Source organism: Python bivittatus, unplaced genomic scaffold, assembly GCF_059951505.1.
Source record: "Python bivittatus isolate LINGU-HERP-01145 unplaced genomic scaffold, Pbiv_v1 ctg000210_np1212, whole genome shotgun sequence".
Taxonomy (NCBI): Eukaryota; Metazoa; Chordata; class Lepidosauria; order Squamata; family Pythonidae; genus Python; species Python bivittatus.
Genome location: NW_028277053.1, coordinates 6,639,147 through 6,652,601, shown reverse-complemented (window position 1 = coordinate 6,652,601; position 13,455 = coordinate 6,639,147). Strand labels below are relative to the sequence as shown.

Here is a 13,455-nt window from a genome sequence, read left to right as displayed (position 1 = left end):
TACTAAGGGAGGTGTCTCCGGGCACCATTTTACCAATCTCAGACATAATCTGCGGTATAGGGGGACAAAAAAGACCATAACAGGACCAGGCATGCTCAGAATCTTCTAACCATCCTGGCAGATAGGGGGCAGGGAACACATCATTCTTCCTGCAGAGGAAGAGGGCACGTTTGGGCACATCTCAGATTCTTTAGACTCTATGCCTAGAAGGATCTTCACCAGGTGCACTGGTGTGTTAGCTTCAGTGCTGCCAGTTGCCAAACTCCCAGATATTTCCCAACCAACAAGCCCAGACACCAGCTGGACCGTTGCTCCTTAAGAAGCATAAAGATCTTTATCAGGTCGTAAAGAAAGTACAGCACCCAAGAGTGACACTGCTGCTTATTTTTTAGGATTTCCATAACTTCAGTCGCTGGGAGTTGGGTGGCATATAAATTTAATAAATCATCATCATCATCATCATTGTAATTTTACACAACGTGAAATTACAACTGCCAGTTCTTTAGCTGGTCTTGGCCTTCATTCGCATCAAGTTCTTCCCAAGAACCTAGGATGTTGTAATGTATTATTATCATTGCTGGTTGCACAGTCATCCAGATGTTTAGACTGGATTTGGCAATTTTATCCATCAAGTCCTTCCCAAGGACCTGGGATAGGCAGATGCTGTTGTCTGATAGTGTTAAAGGTATCCTCGCAGGATGTAAACTGTTCCAAGTAAAGCTGCCTTTTGCAATTGACTGGTGATTTTGTCCATGCCAATGATCTTCAAGTGGTACTCCAGATGTCTTGGGATTGCACCCAAGGTGCCTATTACTATTGGTACTATCTTTGTCATAGTCATTCTATTTCTATTTGCAGGTCTTTGAATCTTGTGACTTTCTCCTTCTTTCTCCTCTATTCTGCTGTCTCCAGGTATTGCAATGTCCACTCTGCAGACTTTTTTGTCTTTCCTATCAACAATTGCTAAGTCTGAGATATTATGTGGCAGGTGCTTGTCCCAGAGCACTTTAGCTTCCTCATTTTCTATTACTTTACCTGTTTTGTGGTCCCACCAGTTCTTGCTTGCAGGCAAATGGTACTTCTTGCAGATATTCCAATGCACCATTGTTGCTAGTTTGTCATGCTGTGTTTGTAGTCAGTCTGTGCAATCTTCTTGCAGCAGCTAACTAGGTGGTCCACTATTTCTTCAGCTTTGCAGAGGCAACATTTGCTGTCTATTGCTATCTTCTCAATTCTGGCTTTATATGCATTTGTTCTTAAAGCTTGGTCTTGTGCAGCCAGAATTAGCCCCTCTGTCTCTTTCTTCAACTTTCCTGCTCTTAGCCACTGCCGGGTCTTGTTATCTGCTTTGCCTCCTAGTTATTTTGTGTACTGGCCATGTAATACTTTGCCTTGCCATGTCTCTTTTCTGTTCTTCATTTGGTCTTTCTTATAGGCCAGTTTGGTTTCTTTGGTATTCCATAAGCCTTCATGGTGTATATTATTGTTGTGGTCACACAGTCAGTCAGATGTTTAGAATGGATTTGGCATTTTTATCCACCTATTGAGTCCTTCCCAAGGACCTGGAATAGGCAGATGTTGTTGTTTGATGGTGTAAAGGTATTGTCATAGGATATAAACTGTTCCAAGTAAAGCTGTCTCTTGCAATTGACTGGTGGTGATTTTGTCAATGCCATTGGTGGTATTATTATCATCATCATCATCATCATCATCATCATCATCTGAAAAATCTGCAGTCACTGCTGGAAAAAAAGGACATGCTCCCTACATTTCAGTACCATCCACACAGTTTTCTAGAATATATCCAGATTTGTCAGTGGGTCAAAGGATGCAGGTGGGACAAGTGAGCACCAGAACTCTGAGATACCTGAGAGACAAAGGATGAATGGGAGGGTCCAAGGGAGTATTACCTCCCACCAGTTCTAATGAAGGAGAAACTGCAAAAAGTTTCAGTTTGCACTTGACTTCACAGGGCATGCCAAGAACCAACAATGTAATTATATTTGGGCTTAGTTTGATGTATGATCCCAGACAGGAACTGGTTTAGTTCATACATGACACTAAGCTACTCTTTGTTTAATCATGGTTGTTGAAGAAACCCCAACTCAGTAGATCTGTATAAGCTGAAACCAAACCAACCAAACCACAATACAACTTGCATATTAGCTGAGCCAGGCCACTGGATTCATACCTGGCTCGCTAAACTGTATTTTGTTCAAAAAAATTATATCTGGCAGGGTTCACCCAAGCAATGAGCCATGTTTTACAAGCCACAATGACTAAATTCATGGAACTTATTAAATCAAAACTAAACAAAGCATATTATGGCTTAGCACGCAACCAGGCATAGTTGCAGGCATAAAATGGAGAACAGGAATTAAAGACCACCTCTTATTGTATTGTCGAAGGCTTTCACGGCCAGCATACGATGGCTGGTGTGGGTCTTCCGGGCTGTGTGGCCGTGTTCTTGAAGTTTTGTTTCCTAACGTTTCGCCAGCACCTGTGACCGGCATCTTCAGAGTGCAGGAGCACAGACAAGAGCAGTTCTCTCTGTGCCCTGCCTCCCCACCCAGGGGCACAGAGAGAACTGCTCCTGTCTGTGCTCCTGCACTCTGAAGATGCCGGTCAGAGGTGCTGGCGAAACGTTAGGAAACAAAACTTCAAGAACATGGCCACACAGCCCGGAAGACCCACACCAACCACCTCTTATTCTTCCCAAATAGCTATGCTCAGACCAGGATTTATTCAACTTAGTTGCTGCTCATCTCCAATCAACTCTGGGCAGCTCACAGCATAAAAAACAAGCAACAAAGTACAATCAAAAGAACAAAACATATAAACAAGATGGCAAATCCCATCAGCAACAAAATATTCACCCAATACCAAAACTCTTATTTGCTTTTCATTTCACTCTCATCCTAAGCAGTCCGGCAGGCAGGTATTTCTATAACAAAGAATGGTTCTGGAAACTTATCACAATTAATGGGAAATACAGTGGTACCTCAGGTCACGAACTTAATTCATTCTGCGACTCTGGTCGCAACCCAAATTGGTCGCGACCCGAATCAAATTTTCCCATAAGGTTCAATGTAAATACGGTTAATCCGTTCTGAACCATTTTTTTTTTAAACCACAAAAATATGAAACAAAGTACAGTACAGTACAGTACAGTACAGTATGAAGAGAGAGAACGCTAACCTTGCTTGAGGCGACTTCTGGCGTGGAGGACAGGAAGGCGGGTGGGGAGGCGGTTATTGTTTGGAGGGAGAGTCCCCCTCCAAAAGGACATCAGGGAGATCTCCTTCAGGAGTTTCCTCTCTTCTTTGCCTCTTAGCTGCAGGCTGGGTTTTGGAGAAAAATCTGTCACTTGTTTTTTCCTGCGCTGCATAACCCTCCAGAAGAGCCCTGTTTCATTGCAGTTGAACACCTGCTGAGCGACGTATCCTTCCGCCTTCATGAATTCCTCAAATTCTTTCCTGTAGCCTTCTGCAGCGGCCTTGTCAGAATTGGAAGCCTCACCATGTCTTGCCACACTGTGGATGCCACTTCTCTTGTGGAATTTATCAAACCAGCCTCTGCTGGCTTTAAATTCCTCACTTGCTGCGCTTGTAGAGGGTTTTTTTTTTGCAGTATATCACTGTGCAATTTCCTGGCTTTTTCACAGATCATAGCTTCACTAATGCTATCACCTGCCAGCTGTTTCTCATTCAACCACACTAACAAAAGTTTTTCCACCTCTTCCAGCACTTGTGTCCTCTGCTTGGTTAATGTCGTTACTCCTTTTGCCACATCATCTCCTTTGATGGCATCTTTATTCTTCAAAATAGTTGAGATTGTCGACTTCGCCATTTTGTACTCCGAGCCCAGATCAGTTACACGAATACCACGCTCATGCTTTTCTACAATTTCCTTCTTCAATTCAATGGTTTTCTTCTTCAAAACCTTATTCTTACCATGCTTGCTCTGCACTTTCTTTTTACCACCATGCTTGCTCTGCGCCTTCTTTGGAGCCATGCTAAAAAGCACACCAAAAAGCTTCACAGCCAGTGTCTGTCTGCGACCGCAATCTTGCCTACAGGAAACCATGACCACATGTCACGGCAGGGAAAATGGCCGCGGATCCTGTTCGTCACCCGATGCAGAGTTCGCGAACGGAAGCAAAATTTTGCGAACAGTGCTGGTCGCGAACCGAATTGTTCGTGAACAGAAGCGTTCGTGACCTGAGGTATCACTGTACCTATTCCATGACCAAGCAGAGTAGAAGCTTAATGCTACCCGCATCCATCTGTATTTTAGCACTTTGTCTCCAAGAGAAGAGACAGTGAAGACAACGCCAAATGCTTCTCCCCAGAGATGTCACTCTTTTTTCTTTCAAAGAGTCTCCACTCTTCGCCCTGAAAGAAGTCCAATTTAAAAATCCCCAAAAAGGAATGCAATGAGAATCACAGGTAGATGAGGCACTGAACATCACCAGTCAAGACAAGGGTACAATGCTTACACTGCTGTTAATTAAAATATCTTGATAAAATCCACTTCTCATCCTTGCATTTTTTTTTATTACTGCTGCTTTAAAAGATTTTTATATACCACTTTTGATCTTCCTGCCATTGTTTCATGACAGTATAATTCTTCTGATGCACACAACAGTTGCTAGTTTACATCTCAATGCTTTAATCATGGAAAGAGAAATCAACATGCAAAGCAGAAGGAAGATTTCAGGTTTCCACACAAGAACCGCTTTGTGTATTGAGCTACAGATTTCAAAACTGTAACACGTTTACAACTTTTGATAAAGCACAGTGACAACAGTAGAAAGCTTGCATTCAACAAGCTACAAAGAAAACAGTTTTGAGCGATATTGGCAGAGTCCAAGATGTCAGTCACTGGACTCAGTCTCCTTTTTGGCCAAAAATAACAGCACAAACACTTCTGTTTTGTTGAACATCAAAATGATTGTACATATATCCACTGTCCACTTTCCCTATATATCTATCTTAGCATCTGACAAATCTTGAGCTACAAGAGGACATTCTTCCTCAGAATTCTTATTGACCTTCAGTTAATCAACTGGGCAAGCTACTTCTGAAGCTGGACATCCTGAAAGCTGGGTAAATCCTTATCTTGAAACAGAACTGGGTATTTTTATTCCATATATCACTGGCAGAGCATTTCCAGTTAAATGGACAAAGGTCAATCTCTCTGAGATTCCAGAGAAGAATGGAACCAGCCAGTTCCATCTACCACAAGATGTAAGCTTCCTACACAACTCAGACCTGAGCAAACCTCATGCAAGGTGCCACATTCATTAGCTCAAGGTTGCACTGAGGTCTGCCTGGCATATCAAGGACAAGCTGCAAAAGCAGATGGAACCATGATTCCAAATTTAGGTGTGCATCTAGGAACTTCAGGAGATACCCACTTGGCCCCTTAAAAATCATAATATGGTTTGTTTTGGCAGAGCACACTACACAATTACAACAGTTCTGGCTTACTAACACAGCCAAAGATTTATTCAACACTGTATGGAGTTTGTGAAAACTTGGAATCCCTTCAAAGCATTTTGTTATCTGTTATGTGAGAAATCATTTATTTGCAGAGATCATCTCCCACAAAACAGTAGGGACCATGCACCAAAAGAAAGAGAGAAAGAGGTAGAAGGAAGGAATGACTCACTTCCTCATCTTATTCTTGGTCAAGAGTTCCTGTTATACTGGGAAGTAAACAAAGAGAGCTTGATTATACTACAAACCAGAAAAAAGGTTCACAAAAATGAAAACACAGAAGCAGAAACCACTTGACAACCAAAATCATTTCTTGCCTGGAGGGTCACCTACTCCCTGGAAAAGATCAGCAAGCAACATTTTTAAGTTCCTGCACAACAAAAACATTCATTTTAATGTTATTTTTCAGAAAACAGTTTCCATGATGGCCCAACCACGCCCATGAGAGGACATTAGGTACCTGATCCTGGATAAATTCAGGCCATTTGTGTTGAGCAGATCACAGGGTGTTTCTTCCTCCTACAAGGAAAAGCTATTCATGATATCAGCCCTGCAAAGCCTTAGTCTTAAATAAAGGCATATTCCTAGTTAATGATTAGAAATGACACAAAGTACAACAGTACATTTCCAAAAAAAAATTGGAAGGATATTCTAAGAATACAAAATTGAAGAGAGAACAGTAAAAGTGAAACAAATCATTACATTTATATCACACATTTCCTCTGCAACCTCAAGACAACATACACATAGATCTCTCATTTTATATCCACAATTCTGAGAAACTTGGCTGGAAGAGTGATTGTCTCTTATGTTATGGTTCATCTCCAGACTGATAAAGATTCTGGAGACAGCTGTGTGAACATCTACTTGCAAGCTCTGTCAGTAGAAAGACCTTCAGTTCACAGGAAGGCAGTTAAGAAAACAAAGATGACTCCACCCTAATGTATTGGGGAAATACTGGATTTAGATGGGAAATAGTTTAGCTGCCAGAATTCTTGTAACCCCACTCCTTTCTTCTCAATAAATTTTGTTAAAAAAAGACTCTGAGGATCGTCCTTGGAAAAGAATCACTTTTGGCTTTAGGCAGAGGTTGAAAAGCCTAGGTCAACACCTTAACTAACAGCGCCATACTAGCTCTTTGAGCAGCAAAGACACTGTACACATTTTTCAATTTGGTACTTTTGCACGCAAAGTACAGTAAAGAGTTGTTGGTGATGACCAGCTTATATGGAAGCGATTCTTTCAAAATCTTGTTCTCAAGCCATTTAGGCAATAACCTGGATCTTTAATGAGGCCCAGAAAGTGCAACAGAACAGAATCAGAGAACTAAAATTCAAATATGCAGAGATTTGATTGAGCTTTACATCATCAGTACTTCATATAGTCTTTGCTTTGTCCCTAATTGGCAGGTACATTAGTACTGAAAGATGAAGATGAAGATGAAGGAAGAATATAGTGAGAGCGAGCCAATGTAATATAGTGGTAAAGATGATGGACTGGGCAGAGAGCCACATCTTCAGGGCTCTTCGAGGGCCATTTGAACCTCAGGGGAACCTCATTCCAGAGGCCAGGCAGTGCTACAGAGAAGGATGCTCTTCCGGGTCCCGATAGATGGCATTAACTGATGGAACCCGGAGCATGCCAACCCTGCCAGATGGAACCTGCCAAGCAGATACTATAGAAGACAGGCAGTCCCTCAAGTAACCAGGCCCTAGGCCATGTAGGGCTATATAGGTAGTGACCAGCACATTGAATCACACCCGGAAGCAAACTGGCAACCAGTGCAGCTCACGAAGCAGAGGTATAATGACGCATCCCCATCACTGCCTATGCCATCGCATTCTGGACCAGCTGAAGCTCCTGGATGGTCTTCAAGGGCACCTTCATGTAGAGCGCGTGGCAGTAGTCAAGCTGAGATGGCCAGGGCATGAGTGACTGTCTGAAGGGCCCCCCGATCTAGGAAAGAGCGCAACTGGTACATCAGATAAAGCTGGGCAAAGGCCTTCCTGGCCATAGCTGCCACCTGCTCATCAAGCAGGAGCTGCGTGTCCAGGAAAAACCCCCAAGTGCATGCCACCCTTGAATGGGGAGCTGCCACCCCATCCAAGGTCAAATATCCCCAGATCCGGGCAGTCCAAACACCAACAGCCATTCAGTCTTGATAGGATTGAGTTGGAGACGGTTCCTCCCCATCCAAACCTGCACAGCTTCCATGTACTGGGGGCAGAACCTTGACAGCCTCACTTGCTGGCCCAGAGTCAAAAGATATAGGGTGCACTGATGATGCTGAGCCCCAAACCGGTGGATGACCTCATGCAGCAGTTTGATGTAGATGCTGAAAAGGAGGGGAGACAGAAGAGACCCCTGCGGCCACAAAGGAGGGGCCTGGGACTGATCTCTCCCCATCTGCCAACACCGACTGAAACCGGCCCGGAGAAGAGAAAATGGTGCCCCCAACCCACAGAGCTTGCTCAGAAGGATACTATGATTGCCAGTATAGAAAGCTGCCAAGAGATCAAGGAGCACAAGAATGGATGCACCATCACCATCCCCATCCCAGCTCCACCACAAGTCATCAACAAGTGCGACCGAAGCCGTCTCCATACTGAATCCCGCCCTGAAACCTGACTTAAATGGGTCTAGATAATCTGTTTTCTCCAGCGTTCTCATCAGCTGCAGACCTACCACCTTCCCAGCAACCTTCCGCAAAAAAGGGAAGGTTAGAGACTGGTCAATAGTTATCAAAAACTGTTGTGTCCAAGCATGGCCTCTTGAGGAGAGGATGCACCACTACCTCTTTCCAGGTTGGGGACACCACCCCATCCATCAAGGGGCATGGACCCAGCCAGAAGTCACCTCCCTGGCTTTCATAACACAGGAGGGAACTGATCCAGTAAACAGGCAGCCAAGCTGACAGCACAGAGAGCCCTGTCCATTTCCTCAGAAGTCACCAGCTTACATTCATCCCAGATCATACCACTAGATCATGCCTCAGGCACCTCAGTCTGCCCTGCCCACTCAGAGTCCAAGGTGGGGGCGAATCTGATTTATCTGCCAGATAGCCTGAATCATACTCATCATGCCCCAGATGTTCGGGGGGGGCATCTCTACCCTGCAGGGACATCAAGGGATGTCACCCTAAACAGACTTAATAAAGATGGAGAAGCATTGATGTTTCACCACCCTTATCACTATGAGGTAATCCCTAAAAGGAGCTCTTACACATATATTTACCCCACTGGCTTGTTAGGGGGGAAATATGAGAAAAAAGAGTGCTATGTTTGCTACCAAGAGCTTCTATAATGAAAAAGCAGGATATAAATGTAACAAATAGTCTTAATTATTTTCCACATCATTTGGTTGCTAAAATTTAAGTATTCTAATGTTGAGCCTCACTGTATTTTTCCCCAAAAAATCTCCACTGAGTTGAGGAAAGCATTTCAATTTTCTAGCTATGATTTTTAAGCCACGGAATTTAATGAAATTTGATCTCCATTCCTCACACCAAAGCATACAGATACAACCTTTTCTATTAGCTTTATACAAAATAAAATTATAATGTATTATAAATCACAGAAATCTTCAATTCCAGGAACGCTTCAATTCCAGGCAGAGACCAAAGGACTCATCAACAATCCAAATCCGTAACTGCTCCTTTTTCCTCTCTTTCTGGTTCAACAGCTACTGAATTCTCAGTCTTTCTCATATTCTGACAGTACCCAAATCTCATGGATTTCAAAGGCTGTTTCATGCAGGGAAGAATCCAAAACTACTCCATGCTCGTTTCATTTCTGGTAAAAATTCTGGTAAAAATTCTTACTAGGTGCCAAAACCCTACCTCAAACAAATGCGTTCAATTATTCCAAGAGACGTACTGTTGCGTTAAAATGCCTGGGTTGTACATAAAAAGGGGCTAATGCTATATTTCAGAATGAAGGAAAGAGGCCTTGAAAACAATTAAGAGCAGATGTCAAGGTTGGTGGGAAACACAATAGATGAGTCCGGCCGTCTTTTGCGGCCTCAGCAGCCTGTTAACCTGCTCCAGGAGGTCCCCAGGGCCCCTCACAACCAGCCCGGAAAGTGTTCTGGCCAGGGCAGCCCTGCCCGCATCTCACCCCGGCTCTTACGGGCATTTACCTCTTGGCTTCCTCCAGGTGGCAAAGGTATTCGTAGGCCACGTTCTGGCGCCTCCGCTCGTCCATCTCTTCCGCCGTCATCCTCTCATTATCTAGGACAGCTGCAAGGAGACGCGGGGTCACTCCGAGGAAACCGGGGGTCTTTGGGGAAGAGCAGAGGGGGGCCACGCCGAGCGCCGCCCCTTTGCCGGGCCCGGAGGCGCGGCGCCACGTCTGACCGCAAGGGCCTCGCTATCGCGTCGCCAGGCAACGGGGGCCCCTCCTCAGGCCCCCCAGGCCAGTCCCCGTCGCGGTCGGGCAGCCCCCGCAGGACCCGCTCCAGAGAGGGGCAGCCCTCGGGCGAAGGACCGGCTCGCTTTCGGCCCGGGCCCGCGGGGGGCGAGGTGGCCCAGCTCCCGGACCGGGCCTGGTCGCCCATCTCCACGGCGGCAGCCCTCGCCGAGAGGCTGTCCGCGGACAGACTCGGCCCTTCCTCTCGCACGGGCGGCCGGCCTGAGCAGGCGGCGGCGGCGGCGGCGGCGGGCCGAGCCTCCCCGGGGAGCGCGCAGCGCGAGGGGCGCGGCCGGCTCCGCCAAGCTGCAGCCTCTTCCCGCGCAGCTCCCTTGGGCGGCGGCAGGGCCTGGCGCGCCCCGCATACGGAGCCGGGCCTCCGCGTCCCGCCCGCGGCCGCCCCGAGCGCGCCTCCCCGGGAAGAAGGGCCGCGGGACCAGGCCGCTCTCCCCGCGGCCTCCCCGGCAGCCGCGCCGGACCCGCCCTTCCGCGCCCAAGATGGCCGGAGCGCGGGGGCCAAAACGCAGGCGCCCGCCCGCCGCCCAGCTCGGCAGGAGCGGGCGCGCCGCCGCGGAGACCCCTGGCCCGCGCGCCCCGCGCCCACGGCCCGCGGGCCCCCCCCGGGCCCCCCCGGGCCCCCCGGGCCCCCCACGGCCCACCCCCCACCCCGGCGCGGACTCACAGCCGTAGTGCGGGCGGGCCGCGCCCGTCCCGTCGGATTCCTCCGGAGCAGACATGGGGCACGGCGCGCAAGCGGCGGCGGTTCTCTGGCGGGAGCAGAGCGGAGCGCGGCCGTCCCACGGCGAAGGCAAGAAGACGAAGGGGAAGCGGCGGGGCGGCTCCGCCCGTGGGCGGCGGCGCATGGGAGGGCGCGGCCGCGGTGGTGACGAGCCGAGCGGAGCAGAGCGGAAGTGCGCCTCGGGAGCCACTTCGCTGCCAAACGGGCTCCACGGGCCGGGCGGCCTCTCCCGGGTCGGCGAGGCAGGCCGGGGCGCAGGAAGACGGCCAGGAGGGGCCCCGAGCCGCCCGGGGTGGCCAAGGGGGAAGCGGGCGCCCCGCCAGGAGGCCGTGTGGGCGAGCCCCGAAGGCCCAGTTCCTGAGCCCCCCATCAGCTGGGTTGGGGCGCCTTGGCCGAGGCAGCCCGGGGCGCCGCCCGGGGCGCCGCCCGGGGCGCCGCCCGGGGCGTAAAGTAGGCCCTGTGGGCAACCAGGGCAGCGATTTCAGGGTCAGCGTTGTGGCCTCTCTTTAGCCGTCCCCTCCATAGCGAATCGGCTGCTTTCTAGATCATTAAAACTTGGCCATGCTGTTTTGTAAAGTTGTCATTTAAAAAAAAGTATTTTGAATCATTGATCCATAAGAAGATAAGCCAATATAGGATATAGTTTAATGATTTGATAAAAAATAAATTTAATAGAAAGTGGTGCATGGGTCCTCCTCCTAATCTAAGGGCCGAAGTATCAATAATGCCAGATCTTGTATATTTGCCTTCCTGAATTGTTGAAGACTTCAACTGGAACCTAACAAGGATGCTAACCCGGCTCTGGTTGTAAGGAAATAATATTTTGGGCCAGAGGTTCTCCAGCTTTGCAATACCATGACTCCCTAAAATGATATATTTGCATAATCTTCACCATGACTTAAACTAAGAAGCAAAGGTGGAGTAACTTTTGATGGTGTTCTCATTTTGCCTGCTCAAGCCTGATCAGATTTTTAAAAAAACCAACCCCACCAAAGTTGCTAGTAACCCCTGGTTACAATCCACAGTCTGACAACTGTCCTAGATCAAGAATACATAGCCATAGAAAGAGCCATCTTTATGTGAGGGACCACCTCCTTTCCCATCTTTATTTCTAAGATGTTGCTATTCTTAGGCTGTGTTGCATGACAGCTGTGTTGCATGACATGCTCTAGGGAAAATCTTTAAGTCATCAGAGTGTGTGCCATTAGCACCATTTTAACCCCTGGTGGACTGCTCTTTACTTAACATTTTAAGCTTACCTTGTCAATCACTCTCTTGGATCCCTTTGACTCTGTCCAGGTAGGCCTCGCTTAATGACCATTTGTTCAGTGACTGAAGTTACAACAGCACTGAACAAATGGTAGCTACAACTGGTCCTCAAAGCCATTGCAGTGACCCCGTGGATCACATGATCAGGTGCTTGGCGGCCCACCTGTATTTATGACCTCAGCACGTGCTTCAACTCTCCCCTCCTACCTATCTCCTCCCCATCTCTGTCCTTTTGGCTGCCCTGCACTCTGCTGCTGCCTACTCCTGCCACCCCAGCTGACCTTCATGGTCTTCTCCCACTGCTGACGAAATGCACCCAGCTGAAGCAGCTGCTGGCCCTTTGCAAGGATATTGATAACCTGCAGCAAGTCCAGAAAAGGGCTACCAAGATGGTGAAAGGACTGGAAACCAAGTCCTATGAGGGAGGGTAAAAAGACCTAGGGCTGTTTTGCTTGCAGAAGAGAAGGTCGAGAGGGGACATGACAGAAGAGAAGCTTGAGCAGGGACATGATAGTTGTCTTCAAATACCTGAAAGGCTGTCACATTGTGGAGGGTTTGGACATCTCACTTGCTCCAAAGGGTAAGACTAGAAAAAAATGGGATGAAACATCAAGAATGTAGATATAGATTGGACGTGAGGAAGATCCTCTTGACAGTAAGATCAAAAGGAGAGTGAGGCTAAGAATAATTCACGGCAGTGAGGACAGAGGGAAGTCAGCTCAGCAAATCAAACCACTTCTCTACTTATGGACGCAGCTGAAATTTTTAGACAGGTTTTGATGATGAAACCTGCAGGCTGGAAAGCATGTCTTTAGTTACTGGGGACTAATGTCAAACTTTCATTAGTAGTTCTGGAGGCATGGTGGGCCAAGGGAGGCAAATAATGGCATATACAAGACAATGTCATAACACAAATGTTATGACTTGTGTCAAATGTCAGGACATAGAGCATTTGTGTGATGATGTCATGCATGGAAGCCAGCATTTTTGCAACTGGCATTTTATGGAAGTTGCTGCCTAAGAGGTTGAGTTGTCCATAAGAAGCAGTGCAGAAAGCTAGGATTTTAGTGTAGTTGTAAGGAGCAGCAATGTGCCCAACCAGAAATAGATGGCACCCTGCAGGCCTATTTCTTTTTTTTTGGTAATTTTTCTCTACACACGTTAACCCGCAACTTGGTGCTTTATGAAGATGCCATGCTTTAAGGACTCAGTGATTTTCATTAACAGAATGTGGTTAAACATCCCTTGGACTATCTGATAGTATTGTGCCTTTAAGAGAATCTTTGTGTAATAAACATGTATAAATTAACTTTTGATTCTCTCTTATTAATATTACTTGATCTTCAGCCTTGCTTGAGTTGATGTTTCCACATCCTGGTAATAAATAAAATTTGTCTTAGGACCTGCCAGTGTTTAAGTAAACAACAAGGATTACATGTTGTCAGAAGTTTATCTGGATTCTTCTATTTTAAAGAAGACTCATTGTTGCAGCATCTGCAAGTGTAGACTCCTTAAACTCTCCTTCTTTGCTTGTATTATC

General features: G+C 47.1%; 1 protein-coding gene across 2 annotated transcripts in view; it reads right to left on the bottom strand.

Moving 5' to 3' along the window:
- The window catches only part of IQGAP1 (IQ motif containing GTPase activating protein 1), a 94,201-nt gene extending 83,354 nt beyond the window's left edge, over positions 1-10,847 (bottom strand). Inside the window, exons 1-2 of one of the 2 annotated variants that reach the window (XM_088139349.1) lie at positions 10,590-10,847; positions 9,639-9,738 (exon numbers count right to left, since the gene is read on the bottom strand). In XM_088139349.1, the coding sequence (XP_087995475.1) occupies positions 9,639-9,738; positions 10,590-10,770 (281 nt within the window). In that variant the 5' untranslated portion in view covers positions 10,771-10,847. The remainder of the gene's footprint in view (positions 1-9,638; positions 9,739-10,589) is intronic. The other variant, XM_088139348.1, reaches the window with a different exon arrangement.
- Positions 10,848-13,455: the final 2,608 nt, after the last annotated feature.